We start from the raw sequence: 21,712 nt of genomic DNA, 5'->3' as shown, positions 1-21,712 counted from the left end.
TCTAACTTGTCTTGCACATTGGGACACTTTGAAAGTGAAAGTTGCAGAGGGTCAACAGGCCCACACTGGGCTGTGCTGGGCACCTGGGCACCTGGGTCAAGGGATACAACACTGTTAATGCTCCTCTGCTCTAACAAGACTTCTTACCTGTCACCTCTTCCATTTCCCCCACACCCACTGAAACTTGAGTCTGGTGTCTCCAGGAATTTACTAAGCAGAGAAATTTTCTCCATAAAGAAACAGGCTAAGGCCTTCCCCCCTGGCTTCTTGCTCTCGTGGTCCAGGTTGGAATTTCAGCTTCACTTTTCCCTGCAGACTCCATCCACCCTAACCCCTGCTGCAGAGCAACCCCCAGAGCTCTCCCTTTCTGATGCCCACTCTGAAATTAAACCTAAGTCACTCTAATTTAATCGATGTTTATTGAACACAGTGGTGGGCCTGCCAATTCAGGGATGCATATTGCCTTGTCACTAAGGCCACCGTCTTAAAAAAGGGCTCAGGTTTAGATGAGAGGGACAATCAAAGTGCCATGGAGAGGCAGAGAGGGAGCGAGCGAGCTACATTTTCACGGGGTCAGGGCTGAGATCACAGAAGATTCCACGGATGAGAAAACATGGAGAAATAAAGACACCCTTTCCAAGTGGACCCAGGAGGGGGTCAGAGGAGAGAGTGCCCGGGCCGAAGGAAGAGCCAATGCAAAGGCATCGAGGTCGCCACAGGGGTGCTGCTTTCAGGGAAAGTCAGAGGCTGCCTCAACACATGATGAGATTAGTAATTGTTGTAATTTTCTAATTTCATTTCAGGGAAAGGAAAGTGGGAAAGGTAAGTATGGACCAGCTATTTTTATTTTTAATTTTTAAAGTTCTACTGAGATAGAGGTGATATACCAAAAAATTGCACACATTTAATGTAAATATCTTGGTCAGTTTGGACATAGGTACTGACTAGCTTTCTTTTAATTTTGAAAAATTGATTTATTGATTTGGAGGGAGAGAGAGAGAAAGAAACAAACATTGATTTGTTGTTCTACTTTTTTATGCATTCATTGGTTGACTCTTGTATGTGCCCTGACCAGGGATCAAACCTGCAATCTTAGCATATTAGGATGATACTCCAACAACTGAACTACATGGCCAGGGCCAGACTAGTTATTTTTAAATAGTACTTTCTGTGATTAATATTATATAATTTGAATGTATGCACATTGGTCTGGGCCAAGTGAAGATCTGTCAATAAAATGTGCATCTTACACTTTATCACTCTTGATAATCATATGCTCTTTGTCATGCTTTTATTTCCCTTCACAACCTAGCAAGCTATTCAAAGTCAGCGAGAGGCTGTTTTAGAAAGAAATGAAATGATAAAACTACAAAGGAATAGAATTCTCAAGGAAAAACTAAAGGTGAGTTAACAGATTTCTTTGTGCACTTTTCTGTTTTCTGCTTTTCGACTACTCAGGTTTTGAGAAATAAATGTCTTTTTGGTCTTGGGTAGTAGCCAGGGCCAAAGTTTTGGAGTAGACAATTTGGACTTACTTTAGTTCTATTGATTACTAACTCTGTGACCTCAGGCAAATTACTATACCTCTCTGAGCCTGACTTTCTCATTCGTAAAATGGGAAACAATGCATCTACTTCCTGAGTGTTGGAAGAATTGAATGAGAGTGTGGTCTTCTGAGGAACACACATGGGTAGAGTCAGGGATCCCTGCACAGTCCGGCCAGAGGAACGTCTGGGGCGGTGTGAGAGCATGGAAGAACGATGCTCAAGTCACATTGGCAGTCGGGGAGTGGCTCTGGGTAGAGGTTCAGGGAAGACTCTCAGCTTCCGGAGCGGAATTCTAAAGAACCAGTAACTTTAGTATGGTGAAGAAGTAGGAGAAAGAGCATTTGAGACGGAGGGAAGAACATGATTGAAAAAGACCTGTTCCGTGTCGTGAACTAGATGCAAGTATTTTGAGCAGCTCGGCAAAAGGCGTGTGGAGGGGCACTGGGAGATACGGCCTGAGCCGTTGTTTTCAAGCTTGAGTAAATGTTCTGTGGGGCTCTCAGTGTTTCCTTAAATTATTCTTATTGTCTGTCACAGAAATAAGTACAAACATAAAACTCCCTACTATCCTAGTCTTATACAACCATAAAACTGAAACCAATTTTCAGATAAAATATACACAAAACAACATAAGGAGTACAATATATCAGAGTTAGTATAATGTGGTAGATAATATGGTTTTGCTGAAACTATATCTCCAGTGCTGGGTTTAATAGTAAAAACATATGGCCGTAGGTCCATTTCAGTATTTAATTGCTTTCTATATTTTGACTTCAATTATATCCAAACAGAAAATGTCTGAAGTACAACGTGGAATTGAAAATTTCAAAGCTTTTTTTTTCTGAGTCAGAATAGTCTGACCTGATATTTAAGCCAAAGTCTTCTACCAAGCAATTCTTGAATGCTGGTTTTAATGAGGCAATAAATCAGTAAAGCTGTTCTTATTCCCTTTAATTGTTTTTGTGGCATTATGAAATATGCATTTTATGAGTACCTAATTGTATTGCTTCTGGAAATAGAAACATAAAATGCTTTAATACACAATTTGCACCTACATTTATCACTCACAATGGGGTAAATTGGTGTGTACGGGAGATAGGACAGGGTGTGGGCAACAGCGCATCAGCCTGTAGGGTGAGTGCGGTTTGACTATTACAGCACAAGCTCTTCTGAGGTCTGCACGGCTGCACTTCTGATGGCTAGCTGGTACTGTAATTCTCCAACCTCTTCATTTCAGTTTGAATTATTTTGAAATCTTACCTATACTGCATGCTTTCATTTGGAGCACATTTAATTTTAATTACAGAAAATATGAGGCAGTCCTTCATATAGATGTCCATGCTGATTTTTTAATTATAAAAAATGAGAGTTAAGAAAAAGTATTGTAAGAAAAATGACAGATCCTGGAGGGTACCTTTGTAGATCTCCATTTGGAAATACAGTTGCCCTTGAACATGTGGGAGTGAGGGGTACTGACCTCCTGTGCAATCAGATAATACATGTGTAACCACAGTTGGCCCTCTGCGTGCACAGATTCCCAAAGTGAGGAGACGACCCTTGAAAACGGGGGTTTGAATCGAGGTCAATTGAAAAAAAAAATCCACATAGAAGTGGCCCCACACAGTTCAAAGCCAAGTTCTTCAAGGGTCAATTGTATTATGCATTTTAGAAAGACTGTTTTCTCAGCTGTATGGAGAACGGAAGGTTGGGGGGAGGGTCGAACGAAGACCATTTGGGAGGGTTAGTGGAGAGACTGAACTAGGCAGTCACTATAGGAATCGAGTAGAGGAGATGCATTCAAGAAATTTTAGGGAGGTGAGATCTACAGGTCTGGATGACTAATTACTTGTGGCAAGTAAGAGAGAGCTGGGTTTTTAATTCCTCAGACATGTCATTTGATCTGGTTATTATGCAGCATTTACCTTTGCTTTAGCACACCTGTAAAGAAAACCTAGCCTTCTCCTGTGTGTCTCTCCTTTACTCTCACACAACTGCTACTCAAGTGTGTGGGGCTCCTGGAAGCCTACCCAGCGTCTCTGGTCCGACGTTGACCATGTGCACTTACACCTTGCCCATGCGGACTCTCCCCTCTGCCAGGGACCCACTCATCACCCCTTTTATATTTTTGCATCAAAAAGGTTGATGACTCTCTACTGTTTTCTGCCACCCCCAAATAACCATGCACCTTACTTTATGGTTTTTCTCTTTTAAGTGAGATGAAGGAAAGATTGTGGAACAATATTTATACATAATTTTAGTATGACTTCTCTGTGATGATGTTTTTCTAATCATAAAAAATTTTCTTTCACCTGACTCTTAATTTCTTGATATTTAAAACCATCATTTGTTTAAACATCACTTTGTATTTAAGTGTGTGTAATTACTCACTAGCCACCCAGCTCAGAAACTTGCATTTTTATAGAACCTTTTCCCAGTATTGTGTTGTGTTGTGCTGACAAGTGTTTAACAATCAGCTCTCTATTTATAAAAAGAAATCCTGATTTGCAGCGTGTGCCGATTTCCATGGTGTAAAGACTCCCACCATTGCCAGTTTTAACCCACCTGTGTGATGTCAGTGAAGGCAGAGTTGGGAAGAGCTGTGTCCAGTGGCACTCTGGGCTGGTACAAGCTGCCTGCAGTGCATCGCTGCCTTTTCCAGGGTTGTGCTTCTTTATCTGAAAAGGGTCCTGCTGCTTCTCCCACTCTGAGCATTTAAGTGCACTTTGGAACTATTTACTTAACGAATTTCTTTTTAGAATTATCATTTTAACTCCCAAGAGAATAGTTTCTGTGCAGCAGTTTCTAAACAACTTCCAACTGTGTGAGGTGTGGACAAGATGGGAGCGCCCCATGTACAGAATGTTGTCTGTTCCTTATGGGCCCTTGTAGAACTGAAGGTCAAGGAGCTGAAATTTGCTGAAGGCTCCCCTGAGGCCTGTGCCATTTCTTTTGCCACGCTGAGTAATTCTTCCCCTGTGTGCCTCTCCCCCCTTAGAGGAAACTGCCCACGGAATCCAAGGCCCTGGGAGCCTCAGATCTGGTGTACACAGTCAGCGCCCAGGAGTACTGGCAACAGGCTCTCCTCACGGAAGAGGAAACTGGTAATTAAAAAAAAATCTCAATCACTAAAATTCTCAAGATTAAATTTGGCACTCGGAACTTTTTACTTGAGAACTTTTTGTCCATACTCTCAGCTTGCCACAGTTTCAATACCTATTAGCAAATATATCTGTTGTTGTTTTTTCCCCTCTGCCTGGTTGTGGTGCCTGAGACCACAGTTCGTCTCTCCTCCAAATATCACCACCACTTCACAAAGGTTAGCGACTGGGTTAGTATTTGGCTTGAGCTTCTATATGCACCCAGTTATGGGTATATGAAGAATTCTCTGAGTATCTATTTTTGCTTTGTAGCAGGAAAAAGTAGAAGACATGGCCTCTCTCTTCATACAACTTAAAATCTAGATGAGGAGCTAATACTAAGTCATGTGCAAAAGTCAAAGTGAAAATAAGGCTTATTTCCACAGTGCTACGAGTACCATCAAAGTTCAGAGAACCCGGAGATCTGTGAGCCTGGAGTTCTCAGTGAGGACTGGTGAGCAGGCAGGACCTGAGCTTGACTTTGGTCTGAGCTTAAAATAGCTTAAAATGTGCATGCCTTTCACTAGACGTGGCCGAGTTAAGGAGAAGGTGTGAAATGATCCCAGAAATTGGGGAACTGCTGGAACAAGGATATAAAAGAAATAATCAGCATGGCACACGCAAGAAACAGTGTAGGAAAACTTCCACTTAAAGGCATGATGGAGAGAACAGTAGAGTGACAGCTGTTATCTTCTGACTAACAAAAAAGTTTACGGCTAAAATAAATTCCTACGCTGGAATCCCACTCCCCGACCTCCACCCCCTGACCCCATCAGAGGTTCTTATGCCTTCTGACAGCAAGTGGAAGCTATTTTGATATGAAGGGTTATTTGATATAGACAGAAAAATCTAGGGGGACTGAAGAGCTGAGACTCTAAAAACGTGAGCATCTTTGGTTTCCTTACTCAGATAAGTAAGTACTCATCCAGAAGGAAGTGCCAATTTTTAAAAACCAGCTTGCACTTTTCTACATAGTTTGTTTTATGCCACTAAAAAAATGGATGGTCATCATTGCTGACTCATCCTTTGCTATTGCTGATCCGAGACCTGAGACAAAGGTCCTCAGAAAGGTGGGTTTAGCGGGTGCCCAGCCCCTGTGGGAGCTCGACGGCAGTTCATTCAGACTGCCATCCTGACCTGGTTATTGCGATGAATTCTATGTACTGTGAACTCTGGTCTTATGAAATTGTTTGTGCTGCCTGTGACTCCCAGAAATCCCCAAGTTAAGAGAATATATCAGGAAAAGGCTCTTGGACAAGAAGAGGAGGATGGTGACCAAGTACGTTACCGAAGCCTTCGGCCTGCTGCTCCTCACGGACAGTTTCAACTGCCCGGAAAACCCGCCGGTATGGACGCCGCTTGGCTGTGTTCTCTGCCCCATGCCCAGGGCGGGACGTTTTCTTTTACCGTGTTAGGAACTTAGGATATTTTTACTTTTCACATCAAAGGAAGGTACTAAGCTCAGAGACTCTAATGAGAGTAGAAAGGTAATTAGAGGTTAAACCTGTAACATGTGAGTAAGAAAAGAAAGAATATTTTCCTTGGGACAAGTGGACCGAGGGAAGAATGTAAAAATAGTCAGCAGCAACTCTCCCCTCTACTGAGACTTGAATAAGATGGAACGTGTTTAGTGGTGGCAGGAGTGATTTGTTTACCTCTAGCGGGATAAGACAATTCTTGCTTACCCTGCAGAGGCGTGTATAGGCAGAGTCCAAAAAGGTTTCGTCTGTCTGTGGATGCCCACCATGCCCTGGTGCTGTCAGGATCTCAGACTCAGAGCAGCAAGTCTGCGAGAGGAAGCAAAGTAGGAGGGACTTTCAGCCAAGAGTTTAGTTATTTACTGTCACAGTTAGGATGCACGCCTTCTACGTGACCTGCTAAAACTACTTTTCTCATAGTAATGGACAAAGCTATCTTTTTGATGGCGGTTTCTTTTTTTACCCCAAAGTAAAAGAAATGAGCTGCAGAAGTAGAGGCTTAAGAGAGTTCTGGAGGAAAATCTGCTGCTGGAGTCAATCACCAACCGCATTTCCTCCTGGTGAGGGACCTACTGACGACGAGACAATCACAGACAGTTGACCCTTGAACAGCACACGTTTGAACCGCGTGTGTCTGCTCATACAGGAACTTTTTCAATAAACACACACAGTACTGTAAATGTATTTCCCTCATGATTTTATTACTAACATTTCCTTTTCTGTAGCTTACTTTACTGTAAGATTACAGTATATAAACATATAATATACAAAATATGTGCTAATTGTTTTTGTTATCAGTAAGGCCTCAGGTCGACCGTAGGCCGTTAGTAGTTTGGTGGAGTCAACAGTTGAATGTGGGTTTTCGACTGCACAGGGGTCAGCTCCCCTAACTTCTGTATTGTTCAAGGGTCAACCGTGTAAAGAAAAAATTCAGACCCAGGCCTGCAGCACCCTGTTTAGGAAACCAGCCCTCCTTCGGGGAGAAACAGCTCGGGAAGCCAGCATGCTACGCATGAGGCTTGTAGGAGGTCAGAATGCTGTCTCTCATAACAATCCGAGAAACTAAAGGATAACTTCTGTCACAATCGGCCCCAAATGGCCAGACTTCAGTTAACAACGGACAGTTTCCCTAATCTTTTTCCCTGTAACCAACTTAGGACCAACCAGAGAATGCCAAATATGCACTCCGCTGAGTCACATAGGCTCCCTGCTCCTAGTTAGCCCGCCTGCAGCTACCCCCTGCCCATGGCCTGCGGTCAGGGCCTACCCGAGGCCATCCTACCGCCTGCCTTCGAGTCTCTGCCAAACACAAGTGACCCTGGCTGACTGCTTTGCTATAACAGCCTCTGAATAAATGGGCTGGGGTGTTCTCATTGGGTTGCTGTTCTTTTCCACACCATCAGATTTATGCAAGTTGTGTGACTTGTTGTTGTGCAGAACAGAAAAGGGGCAGAGAAAGTAGACCAGTAGGGCTCTATGAGAGTTCAAGGTCCTGGGAACGTGGGAAAGTGAGCCTGGGATGACCCTGAGAAGTGGCAAGGAGAGGCAGATAATAGAGCCCTGACTGCAGTGTGAAAAGTATGCAATGCCAACTATAGATGGTCCACGCAGTTTTGGTCAAATGTCCACATTTTAAAAATTATATACACAGATGAACTATAGAGAAAGATTCACTTTTTAAAAAGATATCATATTTCTTATGCCTTTCTTATACTGAAAGGTCTAGTTCTGTGAGGGAAAAAAAAAGACCCTTCTGGAATCTGAGACTTTCTAATTTGACTTTGTCCTCTGAAACACTGGGGAAAGGTTTAACCTCCTAATTTCCCAAAAAAGTTCTTTAGGGTGAAAGTTGCCTCTCTGCCCAGCAAAAGATTGCTTTTGGAAGTGCTGGTGGAAAACCAATCAGATGCGGTGCTGTGTGTGGTTGGTTTGTTTTACAAACACAAAGACCGAGGCCCTTTGCAATCAGACTGGAAGGGCTGGCCCCACCTCCTCCTCCCTTGCAGGGGCTCAGCCCTGTCCTCCCAACCAGACTCCAGGCGACAGAAAACACAGAGGAGGAGGCTGGTTGGCACTTCTCTGATAACCTTTCAGAGGGAGTTGCCAGCAGCTTTCTTCAAAATTCTTTGGCCTCAGATACTGGTCTCCGCTTCAGTTTTTTGATGGAAAGTTGGAAGGCAAGAATTTAGTCAGTTCCTTTGAGTTCTGAAAAATATCAGACCTAAAAATGTACATGATTGATCATTTTTTAAGATTGTACCTTAAAACACATACACAAAATGACAGTTTGGGTAGCTAGTGATTTTAAATGAACAGGGCTCTAGTCATTATTTTTTAAGGATCGATGGGAAGTTGATTATGACATCTCAATGTCATATAACCCTGCATTTATTCAAAGCAGGCGCCAGCCCTTCCCTTTCTTATCACTTTTTGTTGTTTTTTTCTAACATGGATTTGTTATGAGACTTTGTGAGAATTCTGTCCATAGATTTTGTTTTTGTGATTTCTTATTTTGATCACCAGCCACAAATTCAAAAAAATGTGGAAGACAGTATGGGGTAGGGGGTGGGGGGCGGAAAGTATGGTTTAGAGAAGTCTTATCAGTGAAACTATGAAAATCCCCAGGGCACGCCTAAAGCTAAATAGGCTCCTTAAACTCTTAAGCTCATCAACTGTAAACCCCCAGAATCTTCTCTGCAATCAAGATCCAGAGAAGCTAAGTCATCTGTTAAGGTCACACATCAATTCAAGGACCTTTTCTGTCCTCAGATTTGGAACAGAATTTATAAACCTGCATTATCCCCAGTTCTCCGGGCCACTCGTTCACTCCATAAATGTTTAGGGACTGCACTTGCTGTGCCATGCCTGGGAATAAATAGACATGAACAACACTGTCTGTCCCTTCAGCAAGTCCCCAGTCCAGGGGAGGAGACATGGAATGAGAGAGACATAGCACAGCAGGAGGAATGCTGTGACACAGGGGCGTGCAAAACGCAACAGGAATGTAGGAAAGAGAGCCCCTGTCTGCCTGGGGGGGTCAGGGCGGGCATCTCATGGGAAGTCAGTGTTGAGTTTTGTCTGGAAGGATGAGCAGGTGGGAACAGCACGTGCAAAGGCTCGGGGTCACAAAGGAAATGGCATATTTGGGGAATGGTAGCAAGTTCAGGGGCCGCTGCGTGGGTGGACATTTCAGGCAAGCAGAGCTGGTGGCATTGGACAGGTTGCTTGAGTCCTGGCTCTGAAGGGCCGTGAGGGCCCAGCTATGGAGTGTGGCTTCTGTTCGCTGAAGGACCCCCCAAAGCGCTCACACAGAGAATGGACTGGGGTCTCCAGTTTGAACCTAAAGGCGAGGTTGTCCCTGGTGGTCCTTCTCTTTTATGATTTGAATAGACATTTTCCTCCCTGGCTAGATCACATTCTCCTTTGAAGAAGGGACCAAGCCTTTATTTTTGGTCATGTAGCTTTATTGTTCAAAGCATGGTCCAGGGCCCAGAAGATCAGCCTCACCTGGGGGCTTGCTAGAAATGTAGAATCCCAAGCCCTCAGATTTGAATCTCCTGGTGGTTTGTATGCATAATAAAGTTTGAGAAATACTAGACTCAAAAACTGCTTGGTGCACAGTCAAAGCTCGTTAAGAGTTTTTATTTGGACAGCTATTCCCCAAAATAGTCTGATGGGCTATATGCCTGAAGTGGGCTGCAGGAGGCATATAGTTGTTCAATTGTCCAGTCCCACAAAGCTCAAGGGATGCTTTATTGGGATGTTAAGGAGAAGTCAACTGTGGGTGATTTGCTCAGGCTAAATCAAATTCAAAGGAAGCAGAGTTTGAGGGAAAAGTGCCTTTAGGGAGGCGGTGGCCTCACACTCCCTATGGCCCTGCCCCTAGAATGAGCACTTGCACATGAGTGGCCTGCGGAGATTTGTGGAAGAGCAAGTACAGCTGCTGGAGAAGGCCATCGACCAGTGCTTCGCCCACATCACACGGCCTCTGCACGAAGGGGTCAGAAATGCCAGGACTTCCTACCGACGGATCCTCGGGGCATGTCTGGTGGTGAGTGGCCCTTTCTAGGGAAAGCCTGTGATGCCTGGTGAGGTCTGCCTGATCCCCAAGGTCAGGGTTTGGTAGTGACCTGCAAGAAATGGACACTCAGATCTATAGGAGTAAAGGGCATTGAGGAGTAGGAAGAAGGACAATAGTATGACATAACCTCAAACACAGGCCTCATTTAGGGAGCAGGGTAAAGAGGAGCCAGGAGAGGGAGCAGAGAAAGTTTAATCCGAGAGGTAGTAGGAGAAGGAAATAGTGTAGTGCTTATTTTCTTATTTTTTTAATGCTTACTTTTAGTATAACGCTTAAGGTCTTATTTTCTAATAAGAAAACCAAGCAGGAAGGACCACACGTCTGTTGTTAAGGAGATTCTGAGATACTCCTGAGGGGTTAGGGAAAACTGGGGTAAGAAAAGGCAATTGGATGTGGTCACCGAGAGTCTTCATTGGTGACTGTGATAGGCAGCCCCAAGCTGGCCCCAGAGAGCCTCCCCTCCTGGCTGTGGCACTCTGGTGGAGTCTCCTCCCTCACTGAGTCAGGCAGAGCCACTCTCTGTGGGCAGCAGAGTGCGGCAGGTAGGATAGTGCATGGCTTCCGAGGCTCGAGCTCTTGGATCGCTTGCTCAGTGGGAAGCCAGCCTCCCTGTGCTCAAGTCCATGAGGAATAGTGCTGTGGCCCCCCACCAATGGCCAGCACCACCTTCCCCACCCTGTGATGAGCCTCCTTGGAAGCAGATCCTCTGGCCCCAGTCAGGTGACCATACCCCCGTTGACACCCGAGGGAACCTCACAGAGAAGCCCTGGGCCAGAACCGCCAGCTTTGGCAAAGGCCACTGGTACATGCAATCTTTTGACCCTCACTTGGCCACATGAGAAGGGGCCTTGGGCCTGGAACACTTCCTACCGAGAGATAAAGAGCCCTCACAGCCTGTGCTGGGCTTATCTGGCTTCTGTGGGAATATCTCTCCCTGTTTGATGCTCAGTGTATACTCCTTTGTTCTGCTCAGAATGGGCACTGAGGGTCCTCAGCCAGGCCCCCAGTTTTCTGTATTTCTGATCTGTGGGGAGGGGTTGGGTTCTCCTACTGCAGCACAAAGTGGGCTGTGAGCAGCTGTATCACCTGCCTTGGCTGTGGAGTGGGTCCTCTGGCCACGGGGACCCAGGTATTGCAAGGGGCTGGCTGGATCTTGTGCACAATTTTTCTCTTCTTGCTATGAGTAAATGCTGTACCCTTGAGCCAGTTATCTGTTCCCAGTGACCTTGAATCATCCATGGGTCTCTTTTCTGGGTGGCACTTATCTGCCTTTTAACCTTGGCTGCACAGCCTGGCCACCCAGTGAACTGTGAAACACCAACCAGCCAACACCAGTCTGAATTCCTGACCCTCACAACCCGTGAGAGATAACAAATGCTTATGGTTGTTTTAAGCTGCTAAGTCTGGGGTAACTTGTTTCATAGCAATAACTGAGTGACCTGGAGAGAACTGTTTCTCTGTGAGGGTAAGAGATCCCAGATCCCAGGACGTGAATCAGCAAATGGGTGCTGAGAAGGTGAAGGCACGAGGTGGAGACCTCTCCTCAGGGACAAGTTGTTGTGAAAGGAAGGAGCGCGTCAGTCGGCTGCAGGCTGCCACAAGGGCTTTGTTCCACGAACTGTCCTCCTTCTGATTAGCCCCTTAATGGCTCCTTTCTCTGTGCCTGGAAACATACCCAAGGTCCCTATTTGTCCCTATTTGACAAGCGGCTTTGTGATCAGAAATGGGGGCGAACATTTATCTGCTAACATCATAGCATTACGTAGCAGAGTAAAATAACCTACATGTCTAATAACACGAGAACAGTAAAACGAATATGTCCATAGGATGTATTATGTGGTTACTACCATATTTTTACAAATTATTTATAATGAGTTAAGGGAATGTTCATGTTATAGTATTAAGTGGAAAGGGAAGAATAAGATAGGTAGGTAGGTAGGTAAGTAGGTAGATATATAGGTAGGTAGGTAGGTAGATAGATAGAATGATGCTAACAGCCATTCACTTGAAAGGAGTTCTCTTAAAGTGTGTGTCAAGGATAACAGTGTGATGATTGCAGAGGTTGGGGGGAGGGGGGTGTAAGGGGGATAAGTGGTAATGAAAAAAATACAATAAAAAATAAATTTAAGAAACAAAAGACATATATCACTGCATAATGATCTCAAAGCCCTCTACTGAAATTTTGGTCAGGTCAGTGCAAATGTATTTTTCCTCTTCACTAAAGATCTGCATCTGGCTAAAATTTATTGATGTCTCTTACAGCTCTAGCTTCATAATATTTTCCCCCTCTGATTTGTGGATTTATTTCTCTGGGAAAAATATTGCTAAGATACACAAATCAAATTACATTTCCTTAAATATTTAACAAAAAGTATAAAAAATGCGACGGTATTTGCAAAACTCCAAAACAGAAACCCGCCGTGGGGTCGCAGCACTGCTTTCATTTCGTCACTGCTCAGTCAGCGGATGTTCGTTCATCAGGCACTAGTCGTGCCCTCGACAGATGGCACGGACATCACGGTATCAGATGAGACACGGTGCCTGATCTCAATACTAGAGGAGCCCACAGGGTAAACAGACAAATGCAAAACTGTATGAGAAGAGAAATGAGCACAGGGTGCTTTGGAAACCCAGGGCGGGGGCACCCCACTGACTTACGGCGTGACTGCTGTCCTCTCTGTCTAGCTTAGTGATAAGTGGAACGGGTATGTTGCTGCCCCTGTGATTCTTGGTGATAGCCTTTGTCCACAGGCAATGCAATTCTGATCTGTGATGCTCTAGTCTGTGCCTGCTAAGTCCAACAACCTTTTGTTCACTTGTCTAGAGGAGCAGAGGAAACCAGGGCTTTCACCAGACTCTGAAGGCCGTTTGCCTGAAGAATGGCATCTACGCCTCCAGGACTCTCCCGCGAATAGATCTGAATGAGGCCATCACGCAGCCCATCTATGACCAGATCGACCCTGTTTTTGGAGGCATTTTTAGGTAAAGGATCTTCCATCTTGTTCCTTTGTGAACGGACATCCGAAGGGTGTTGGGCCAGAGTCTCATCTTGAAGAATTTGTGCTCTGGATTTGGAAGTGTAGAGAGTAGCTTGCCACTTGAGGAAGAAAGCTTACTTACTCTTTGGCAAAACACAAAAGCCTTCTGGGTTTGGTTTACTTAGAAATTTCCCGTGGTGACCTGGAGAGCAGATAGAGATGTTGCTTTCAGACTAATATTATGATTCCCATTATTTTTCAAATATCTCATACATGAAGCGGGGGATACGTTTTCTTATGGATCTAAGCCCAGGAGAGGGTATTTTGGTTGGAGAGTGTGGAGTTAAGCAAACACACAGCTTTCATAGATTTCCCTGAATGCAAAAAAGTGACTCACTGAGGACTCTGTGTTTGGTTTTGACTTACTGCGGGCTCACGGACATGGCACGGGAGGGGGCATGTGCCTTCCTGGTGTCCCCTCCTCCCGTTATTCCTTGACCTCCATCAGTGGAAACAGAAGCTCCTAATCTTCCAGCCTTTCCCCAGTCTCCCTCCTTTGCCTCTAGCATGCCATCTGGTTCACCACCTGCTGCGGCTTGAACCATTTCTATCTTTGCTTGATTCTTACCCACTGCCCCCTTCCCCACCCCCACCTTCTTTTGAACTCTTTTGAGATCATGCCATTCCACCTATGCTCACCCACTGTTTACAGGTCTGTAGGGTAAACTCCAAAGTCCTTAGAATGGCATTCAAGGCATTCCACATGCCTCCAACTGACCTTTCTAATCTCTTCCCAAGCTGTGGCCCAGTGTCGTCCCTCAGCTTTAGACAGCCTGGAGGGAGCAGAGAGCAACTGAGATAGATGTTCCAGGAACCACGCTAAGTACTTTGGGTGCATTGCATCATCACCTCCTCCCAATAACCCTCTGAAGAGTTTCTGCCTTTTTTTTTTTATCAGTGAACAAACAGATTCACCCAGCTCATAAGGGAAGAGCTAGGATTTCAAGCCCATGCTCTCTCCTGTGAACCTGTTGCTTCTTATTCCTGGGCTGTGCTGAAACTTCCTTTACTATCTTGTGCCTATGATGCATAACCCTCCTCACTTTCGTTCCCTTAAATCTTACCCATCTCTGAAGGTATAGTTCCAGTCCCACCCTTTCAAGTGGTAAGGCTGAGTTCTGAGGTTAAACAGATCAGTGTCCAAAGCCTGGCTCTGCCACTTACTAGCTACGTGGCCTGGAAACACATCACCCATTTCCTCCAAACCTCAGTTTTCTTATCTGTAAAATGGGCATCATCGTACTGATTTCAGAGGCTTTGATGTCAACGGCCTGACACAGCACAGTGCCTGCACTCATTATAGGAACATGGTGACTGTCAGGTCTTGTCCCCTTTGCTTAAAAAGGAGTGAAAGCGTGCCAGCTGGCTTTCTCTTTGTTTTAGCCTCACAGTAGCCACTGTCATCTCTTAACGTTTTACGTCGCTTTCTTCTGCAGGGCTGGAACACCCACAGGTTCAGCTCTGATGCCGCACATAGACGCGTTTAAGCACTCTCTCCAGGAGAAAATGACAGAAATTGGGATAAGAAATGGCTGGAAGTATGATAACTACAAAAAAAGTTTCCTGATCCAGGAGGTAAGATCCTTATATCTTAAGAAGAGCAGTGAGGTTGGTAGTGGCTTTCTTCCCAACAGGATTTTGGCTGCTGTCTGTCTCTCCCAACCTCGCGGTATCCGGGGTCTGTGGGGATCTTAGAGCAGGAGCTGCGAGATCCACAGCACGGTGGGGAGGGGGGCGAGCCTCGGGCCCTAGACGGCCACAGAGGGGCAGGGCAGCCGCAGGCTTTGTTCGGCTGGTCCCCTGGCACCAACAGTAAATGCTGAGATTGCACAGTAGACTCATGTCCTGGGAAGAATCTTCAAAGGCTCCTTAGATGTACAAAGGCTTGAATCCACGTGTGACATTTTCACTCACCTCTCTATCGTATTTGCCAATATTATGAAGTACTACCCAAAGCAGTGAAGGGTGAAGAAGTGTCATATGTTTGCAGATCATTTTTTAGTTTTGAGTACTTGAGATTTTGTCTTCTAGGCTGTCCTAGTCCACAGGGGCCTGAGCTCACAAAATACCATAAACTGGGTGGCTGATAAAACCTCAGACATTTATCTCTCATGGTTCTGGAGCTGGGAGTCTGGTCCAGGCGCAGGTAGATTTGGCGTCTGGCCGGGCCCACTTCCCAGTTCAAAGGGGTGAGGGAGCTCTCTCAGGCCTCCACTGTGGGGGAGTGATCCCAACCACGAGACCCCCTCCTCCTAACCTCATCGCCTCCACAGGGCCACCACCTGATGCCGTCACAGTGGGGGGTTAGGATTTCAATATACGAATGCGGGGTGGAGGGCACAAATATTCCGTCCACAGCACAGGCCCTGCCCAAGTCACATGGCAACACTAGAGAAATTGCCTGTCCCACCAAAGGGCCTGTTTCAGCACCTTGCACGTGCCGGAGTTCATCTCTCACAAGACATTCGCAGGTGCCAGGCACGGTGGGAAGCCCTTTGGGCTCTATGACCCAGAAGACAAAGTTAGCCCCTCCGGCCGAGGCAAGGCTCACAGCCTGGCCGTGGAGGTGACATGAGAACAGCCAATGGTAATATAAGGCAGAGGGAGCGGGGACTATGCACAGGAACACTTGACCTACCTCTGTTGAAGGAATTGTCACAGGTGGCCTTTTCTTCCTGCGGTTCTCAGATAAGCGCCATCCTGGGGGGCCTGGAGGGGTACATCCTCAGGAAGAAGAGGAGGATCTACGAGTCTCTCGCCACCTCTGTCCAGAACGACCTGAAGCCTTGCTACGAAGGTGGGGCCCCGGAGGCCGCATTTCTTTTTTTAACATTTCCGCTTCCTCTTACTGGCAGCTACCTTAGCATCCTTTCCTGCTGCTCCCCACTCAAAGTATTTGTCCTGACGCCTCCTAAGTCCCTGTAACTCCCTTGGTCTACGAATTAAAACCAAACAATTGCCAGGGTGTGGGGGAGGTAATTCACGAGCCATTTTTATCTGTGTGTTTCTGGTTCCTTCTGTCCGTCCTTTATCTGTACATCTTGCCTCTCCTTCCCATGCTTCACTGCAGCCAATTTAACTGTGAAATTCATCATCCCATTCTCATTCTTATTTTCTTAAGTACTTGTAAACTTATTTGATAGCATCTCATTTTGATAGCCTTATTATTTATTATTTTCTCTGCAAGGCAAGGGGTTGGAATTTTATAAGCTCCTGCTTGATTCACTCATTAGATTTTCTGAATGATAGTTATCTAGATCAGGGGTGTCAAACTCGTTTTCACCAGCTGCCACATCAGCCTCATGGTTGCCTTCGAAGGGCCAAATGTAATTTCAGGACTGTATAAATGTAACTACTCCTTGACTAGGAGCAAGGAGCTTGGCACTGCCACCAGGTAGAGACAAGGTGCGGGGCCAGATAAAGTAAGATGGAGGGCTGGATTCGGCTTGCGGGCCTTGTGTTTGGCACCTGTGATCTAAATATTGAACATATTAATTTTTATATCATGTTATTAAACTATTTCCACTGTGTGAAAAATGGTACTACATATATTAATATATAAATGTACGTGTGTATATATGTATTTTATGTGTGTGTGTATATATGTATACATATATATAGTATGCATATAGTATGCTTGTCTTTCTCTCTGGGGCTAAAGAAGTCTTTGCTGTGGTGTCATTGTGACTATCATTTTTTCCAGAGGCAGCTCAGATCACTGGCAAAAAAGCATGCGAGAAGATGAAAGATGTCATCAGAAGAGGGGTGGACCGGCAGGTGGCTGAGGGCATGTTTGAAAGGGCTCAAGAGAGGATGCAGCACCAGTTTCAGCAGCTGAAGGTATTCCACAGCCATAGTCTTACTTCCTGTCCCAAAGAGGCTCCTGGGGAAGTAGCAGAAGCCGGCACAGTGGTAGTCATTTGGGCCCAGGGAGAGCCAGATGGCTTCTGCAACGTGGGTTCAACCGGTGCCCACAGTGCTGGGAGCGGCCGGCTGGCACTGGTCATTCACCTTCACTGCCCCCACAGGCTGGAGGCACGCGCCATCCTGGGGCCGTGACTTCAGAAACACAGCCCCTCCAGCCCCCTCCTGCACCTTTCCCCTCTGAGTCACCAGTAGAACTGTAATATCTCGATGGGATCGTAAGCCCTTCATATACATTAGCTCATTGCCTCCCCAGCGAGTCTGTGAGGTAGGCACAGTCAGCCCCATGTCCACGGGTTTCACATCCACAGAGACAACCAACACGGACTGAAAGTATTCAGGAAGAAAACCCCAGAAAGTCCCAAAAAGCAAAACTTGAATTTGCCATATGCTGAGCACTACACTAAATCCGTGTGAATGAAGTGAGGGGTTCGCATACCCTGCTGGAGCCTGTATGCAAACACTACGCCGTTTTACATAAGGGACTTGAGCATCCTCAGATTTCAGCATCTGTTGGGGGTGGGGTCCTACAACCCATACCCTGTGGATACTGAGAGATGACTGAACTATTACTGTTTTCATTTTTTGGATAAGAAAAGGCAGAGCAGCGTAGCAACAGGCTACATAGCCAGAAAGTTGCAGACTAGGATTTGGGACCAGGTAACCAGGCTCAGCATCTCCAACAACAGCATAATCTCTTATAGGCCATCCGCTTACAGTGCCTAGCAGAGATTTAGGTTTGATTCTGTTTGTCTTGGAAGACAGTTCCTAACACTTTCCTGGAACCTAAGTGCCTCTGTCAAGTCCACTCAGACCAGTTGTCCCAGCTCTGTGTCTCTTAGCCTGTCACCCCTCCCTGCCCAAGAAATAGAAATTCTTTGTTTTAGTCCAAGCCGCTGTTGGCCCTTGGCCATGTGAATTTCCAAATTCTGCCTCAGCCCAGGCATAGCCGACTCTCTCCTGACCTCCCCGTGAAGCTGGCCAGAGGCTCTTCGGGTCCACCTCTGAACCAACCTGCTTCCCAAATCAGCTCCAACCTGCTTCTGCTTCTGCGTGCCACCCCCCCACCCCGCATCATTGCAGTTGTGGAAAATACATTTACCCGCAGTACAAAGCATGTAATTTCTCTTGGAATAGGCTAGAGATTTCTGGTTTACCAGTAGCAATTTACTTCCTGTCATTTAACATATTGTCACAGCCTACAAACATGCAGAAACTGGCCAGACTCTTCAGCATCCAGTCCTCAGTGGGTGTATGGAAATAGGCCCTGAAAGTGCCCAAGAAAACAACTCCACTAAAAAAAAAAAACCGATTAGTACTTTGACCACATGCAAATGTATCTTAAGTGATATAAGTGTAGGAAGTTGCAGCTGGGCAAGACCACAGGCTGTTCCCATTCCCTGGTCTCATGCACAAGGAAGCTGACCCCCAGCGGGCCTAAGTTACTAACCGAAGGCTCGAAGCTGGAGCCAGGGCTGGAGCTTAGGGTTCTAGGCCTGGTATGTTGAAGAGAAAAGCACACGACTTGGAGTCAGAAGCTCCAGGTTCAAAACTAGGCTCTGGCAGACTAGAAGAGAGAGTCAGGTACTTTTCAAAGGGAGACAAGGGCTGGTTACAAGAGGGAACATGGTTTTAGGTGATAGAAGGACTGAGAGGAGCCAGAGACATTTGCCAGGTGGGCGGGAGGAAAACCAAGAATGCCAAGTACGGTGTGTCACACAAAGCGGGTGCTCAATACGCACGTATCCAGTGACTGAATGCGTGATAGGACGGTGGGAGAGGGAGCAGCGCTTCCCCCTTTTTCATCTCTGTGCTGGCTCTGATCCCTCCCATGATTCCTTGCACCCTTGTTGGCTCCCGATTCAGTCCCTCAGCACCAGAAGCACAGTCCCTCTTACAGGCAGGAAAGGAGATGCTCAGACAGGTGGGACCCCCACAGAAGTGTTGCCCTGGTGACTCCTGAGCCTTTCTGTGGCCCACCTTGGACCTGACTTTGACTTTGGCCATCCCAGTCTGTACACTCTGATTGGGAAATTGGGTGGGGTCCCTTTCATAAAATTCCCTTTCCTGTGGGCTGTGCCATCCTAACAGAATGACCACCCTTTCTTGTGCAGAATGGAATCACGGAGAAGGTGAAGGGCAGTATTGCCACCATGCTGACCCTTGCTTCACCCCAGGGGGATGGTCTCTACAAGGAGCTCGCAGGTAAATATACAATGTCTTTGCATAAGGGTGATGACCTTGCAGACCTCCCCCACCCCCAGCTGTGGTGGCTCCTTACTGGATTTAAATAAATTAAGTTAGGAAGAATTGCCAGGGGCAGGAATAGAGATGATGATGATGACGATTATAACTCCCCCACCCTTGGCTGAGCACCCGACGGAGACCAAGCATTGTATGCCGGCTTTGTGCACAATCTCACCGAATCTGCACATTAGCCCTCAGGGGTAGATGGTACTGTTCCATTTTGCAGATGCAGAAACAGGGACTTGGATGACATAACGTGTCCAAGGATCCACAGCTTGGAAGTGGCAGATTCAAATCCATAACTCTGCCCTGCTGACAGTGTGCATTCACCCCACAAGTGATTATAACCCCACTCTGTGTGCTGAGCAGCATTCTAGGTGTTGAGGATATAGCAGTGACCAACACAGACAAAAACCTCTGCTCACAGAGCTTGCAGCCCAGTGGTCAGAGGGCAGGCGATAAACCAACCCTTAGACAAAAATATGAGGCGTGCTGAAGGAAGATAAATGCTACGGAGGAAAATAAAGCAGGAGAATACCCTCTCTTGAGGAAGAGGCCGCCCTTTAGTTCCTGTGAGGCCTTCAAGTGATTAGATGAAGAGTAAATCTGCTTCACTCAAGGTTGGCCAATTTCAGTGCAAATTTCATCCAAAACCATGCAGAAACAGCCGGAATAATGTTTGACCACATACCTGGGCACCATTGCCCAGACAAGCTAACATAAAATAACCATCACAAGGCATCTTTGATTGCAGGTTGGGGTTGAAACCCAAGGTACACAGCACAGCAAATTCATGTAGAATGGGGACTGCTGGGAGGGGAGGGACAGGGACGGAGAGGAGGGCCTGGACAGGACCCAGGGCAGTTATCACGGGGTGTGCGTTGTGTGTCCTTGCCCGAGGCCCTGAAGGCCCGGTGAAGGCCCAGAGAGGGCCCAGACCTGAGCTATGGGTAGGTTTTGTCATTTGCCGGTGAGCCCTGTGCTGAGAGAAGCCTCAAGGTAAGAGCAAGAAGGCTGGGTGTGACCAGCCTATTTATGAAACACATCAATTGGACGATCTGATCCTTATGCTTTATTCTGGATCCCACAATCTGGGACAAGTGAGTCAGGTCACAGCATGATCCTCAGGGGACTTGTTTTCTGGGGACATCTCGAGAAGGACGCCAACCCCTGCTAATGCTTTCTGCTCCTCTGTAGACGTCAGAAGTGAGTACAAGGAGATGGAGAAGCTGCACAGAAGCCTGAGGGAGGTTGCCGAGAACGCAGTGCTGCGGCGGGGCATGCAAGAGTTCCTTCTGAGGGCGTCCCCCAGCAAAGCCGCCCCCCCCCAAAGCATGCATTTGATTGTTGGGGCTCAGCACCAAGGGGATGAGAAACCACTGGGGAGCCAAATAGTGAGAATCACTTCTGTCTTGTAAAATCTAATAAAAAACATCTCCCAACTGTTTGGGCTTTATATGCAATACAAAACTCAGTATGATTGTTACTTGTGGCATAAGTGGGTTACTGAGAAACATCAATTCATTTCTATTCCATAGCCCGAAAAAGAGTCATCTTGAGTCCCTAATGGGGTTCTAAAGGGTTAGGGACAAGAAACTTGTGTTTCATCAGTGAAACATCTCTAAACATCAGAAAACTTAAATATAGTGGGAAAAAAACATTGCAAAATAAAGCTGTGGGGATTCCACTTTATTTACCACTTTACTACTGATGACACTTTTGGGTAAGGAGGTAACATTGTGTCACGGAAACAACACGGCTCGGGAGCCGGCCAGACAGGGGACCAGCCCCATCACTTCCCAGGGTGCTAGTTACAGCCCGGGCATCTCCAGCATTTTGACCTCGGGGCCTCACACCGCCAAGTGTGCACTTAACACCTACCGTCCCAGTGGGCTGTGCCTGCTGATGTTCACTGTGTTCACGGTTAAAACTGATTGAAACTGTAAATAAGTATTTACTAATCCATTTAAATGTAACAATAATAAATCTATTATATGTTACTATAAATACCATTTTTATGGAAAAAAACTTTCAACATGAATTTAGTGAGAAGACTGACATCATTTTACACATTTTTCCATCTCTTTATCTCTGACTTAGCAGAAGACAGTTGGACTCCCTTGTCTGTTTCTGTACTCCATTTGTCACAGTGTGTCGTGTTGGTTGATGTCTGTGAAGAAAATTGTCTCATACAGACACAGGGTTAGAATACAGAATAGTATTTTAATAGCCTTCTTGGAGATTTTCTGAATATTCTTTG

The 21,712-nt window shown here is 46.1% G+C and overlaps 1 protein-coding gene across 3 annotated transcripts in view; it reads left to right on the top strand.

Moving 5' to 3' along the window:
• The window catches only part of NUGGC (nuclear GTPase, germinal center associated), a 44,150-nt gene extending 23,255 nt beyond the window's left edge, over positions 1-20,895 (top strand). For all 3 annotated transcript variants that reach the window (XM_045831259.1, XM_045831257.1, XM_045831258.1), the window contains exons 9-19: positions 804-822; positions 1,313-1,402; positions 4,543-4,648; positions 5,897-6,030; positions 10,049-10,213; positions 13,068-13,225; positions 14,718-14,856; positions 15,970-16,078; positions 16,985-17,121; positions 19,320-19,410; positions 20,650-20,895. In XM_045831259.1, coding sequence (XP_045687215.1) covers positions 804-822; positions 1,313-1,402; positions 4,543-4,648; positions 5,897-6,030; positions 10,049-10,213; positions 13,068-13,225; positions 14,718-14,856; positions 15,970-16,078; positions 16,985-17,121; positions 19,320-19,410; positions 20,650-20,870 — 1,369 coding nt within the window. In that variant the 3' untranslated portion in view covers positions 20,871-20,895. The remainder of the gene's footprint in view (positions 1-803; positions 823-1,312; positions 1,403-4,542; positions 4,649-5,896; positions 6,031-10,048; positions 10,214-13,067; positions 13,226-14,717; positions 14,857-15,969; positions 16,079-16,984; positions 17,122-19,319; positions 19,411-20,649) is intronic.
• The last annotated feature ends 817 nt before the right edge of the window (positions 20,896-21,712 follow it).

This window comes from Phyllostomus hastatus, unplaced genomic scaffold (assembly GCF_019186645.2).
Source record: "Phyllostomus hastatus isolate PE091 unplaced genomic scaffold, TTU_PhHast_1.1 phas_contig_159, whole genome shotgun sequence".
NCBI lineage: Eukaryota > Metazoa > Chordata > Mammalia > Chiroptera > Phyllostomidae > Phyllostomus > Phyllostomus hastatus.
This window is presented reverse-complemented; position numbering and strand designations above follow the sequence as displayed.